Raw genomic sequence first — 2,500 nt, 5'->3', positions numbered from 1 at the left:
GGTATAAATCGGTAAAATCGGAAAAAGTTAAGTTCTTTTTACATGAATTAGGAATCACCTGATACAATTAACAACGTGGAGGAGTCATTTCATTGGAATATTTTGACTCGCCATGCAAGTCTGACATCCGAAAAGAGTCCTTTTAATTCATTTTATTAGTAAGGCCTTAGTCAGTTAATGGTTGATAATGAAGAATGCTTAAATAGATTTGTAATGAAGAAAGACAGTTGGAAATGGGCGTAGCCACACCAGACAGGGGCGTGGTCAATCAGAATTATGATATGGAGAGAGAGAGAGAGAGAGAGAGAGAGAGGAGAGAGAGAGAGAGAGAGAGAGAGAGAGAGAGAGAGAAAGTCGTATGTGTGTGGGTGTGAGTGTGTGTTAGGGAGGGGACATAGACGTCTGAATGTGGGGTATCTTATCGTCGATCAGCTGTGGCACTGACTGCGGATTGATCGTGTCATAAGGGGTGTTGGGGTTTGACCCTCCGGGTCTGGACCGTCCACGCGAGGCCTTAGAGGAGCTATTGGTGTGTATCCGGGCCTGGGTGTCGGGAGGGGGCGCCAGGCCCGGTCGATAGCAGCGTCCCCATTATTCCATTACCGAGGCCCGGGCGGCGGCGCTAAGTTGCCTATCAGAGGCTGGTCTCTGTTACCGAATCAACACGGGCGTAACGCGACCCGCCACCGACTACAGCCGCTGCCCGCCACTGATTGGCAGACCGGTCGATGATTGACAGCGTTGTCATGGCGACGGATAGTAGCTACCCAATGGCAGAATCGGAATAAGAAATAGGTGGGTCTAAGGGAGCGGCGATAGCACGATTGGTGAGTGGGATTTGTGGGGGCTGATCCCTTAATAGGCTCCGCCCATAGGTCCGCCAGAGGCACCGATCACCGGTCATGCTGGAGTCCTTGCCTGCTGTTTAACCCGCAAAGCTGGCGTCTTCCGTTGCGGATCTGCTGCGGGCGCTGCAGCCCAACATGGCGCTCATGGGTGGACTAGGTGGCCTTGGTTCTTTTGGCTCTCTCGGGCCCTTCTCGGCGTTGAACGCCCTGACGGCCTCGGCCGCAGGTGCCGGCGCTGTAGGAGGTGGTTCCGGAGGTCCTGTGGTGCCCACGCCTTTGATGGCTTTGCCTTCGTTGTCCTTCACCGCTTCTCAGGTGGCTGCCGTCTGTGAAACCCTTGAAGAAAGCGGTGATATGGAACGACTTGGTCGCTTCCTGTGGTCACTGCCTGTAGCCCATCCTCACCTCCACGACCTTAACAAGCATGAACCTGTTCTGAGGGCACGTGCCCTAGTGTCATTTCACGTAGGCAATTTCCGAGAGCTTTACGCGATACTCGAATCACAACGGTTTTCCAAAGCATCCCACGCACGCATGCAAGCACTATGGCTGGAGGCCCACTACCAAGAGGCTGAACGCCTGAGAGGAAGACCACTCGGCCCCGTCGACAAATACCGCGTCAGGAAGAAGTTTCCCTTCCCCAGGACCATCTGGGACGGCGAGCAGAAAACGCACTGTTTCAAGGAGAGGACGAGATCCCTCTTGAGGGAATCTTACCTGCAAGACCCTTACCCAAACCCCAGCAAGAAAAGAGAATTGGCGTCGGCGACGGGTCTCACACCCACCCAGGTCGGCAACTGGTTCAAGAACCGAAGGCAACGGGACAGGGCGGCAGCTGCGAAAAACAGGTAAGAGCCTCCAGCATCTTCATCTCAGAGCGGAAGTCTCTCTCTCTCTCTCTCTCTCTCTCTCTCTCTCTCTCTCTCTCTTATCCATACATCTATTTTCTCCGGCGTATTCCTCGCGCCTTTCACTACAATTTTTGGCTGGATGGTATTTGCCAAATATAAAAATCGTTTCATGTTCACCAACTGGCAAGGAAAATTGATTTCTCTTCAGTGATTGATCAACGACCCGAGGCTATTAATTATTAATAAATGACAAGTCACTGTCAGTTATTTCAGTCTCCATTACATATGAGTATTTGGAATATCAAACATGCCAATTACAGTGAATGAAAGATGATAGGGACTTTATTACGATGAATGTAATAATTTACATCCGGAAAAATATAATTTTGCGCTACGTCAAGACATTTCCTTGAGTGGGAGGGCGTCACAGCTATTACGGGAATTGTTATGCACGATATATGGTTCACAAATCTATTACGTCCAGTAAAGAAGAAACAATGAATGTCGTCTTGAATGCGATTGTTTATTTACTAATTTTATGTGTAGAAACATTTATTTTCCGAATTAATAAGTCATCTAAACAACTATTGTTACTACTATGAAGGAGTAACAATGATCTTTTGCTATTGGGCTGCTATAGATAATATTATTTGCATGCCAAAGATGTTGTTTCACTGATAATTATTAAAACTTTCTCCTTTTTAATGAATATTGTCTTCAATTATTATTATTATTATAATTTTCATTATTCTTGTTGTTGTTCTTGTTGTTGTTGTTGTTGTATTTGTTGTTGTTGTTGTT

The 2,500-nt window shown here is 47.6% G+C and overlaps 1 protein-coding gene across 1 annotated transcript in view; it reads left to right on the top strand.

Annotated features, from left to right (window-relative positions):
* The first annotated feature begins 922 nt into the window (after nucleotides 1-922).
* LOC137643263 (homeobox protein SIX3-like) overlaps nucleotides 923-2,500 on the top strand; it is a 107,824-nt gene continuing 106,246 nt past the window's right edge. The window contains exon 1 of the mRNA XM_068376107.1: nucleotides 923-1,696. Within this exon, the coding sequence (XP_068232208.1) occupies nucleotides 984-1,696 (713 nt within the window). The 5' untranslated portion in view covers nucleotides 923-983. The remainder of the gene's footprint in view (nucleotides 1,697-2,500) is intronic.

The sequence above is a fragment of the Palaemon carinicauda genome, chromosome 1 (assembly GCF_036898095.1).
Source record: "Palaemon carinicauda isolate YSFRI2023 chromosome 1, ASM3689809v2, whole genome shotgun sequence".
NCBI lineage: Eukaryota > Metazoa > Arthropoda > Malacostraca > Decapoda > Palaemonidae > Palaemon > Palaemon carinicauda.
The sequence above is the reverse complement of the archived record's forward strand: the minus strand, read 5'-3'. Positions and strand labels throughout refer to the sequence as shown.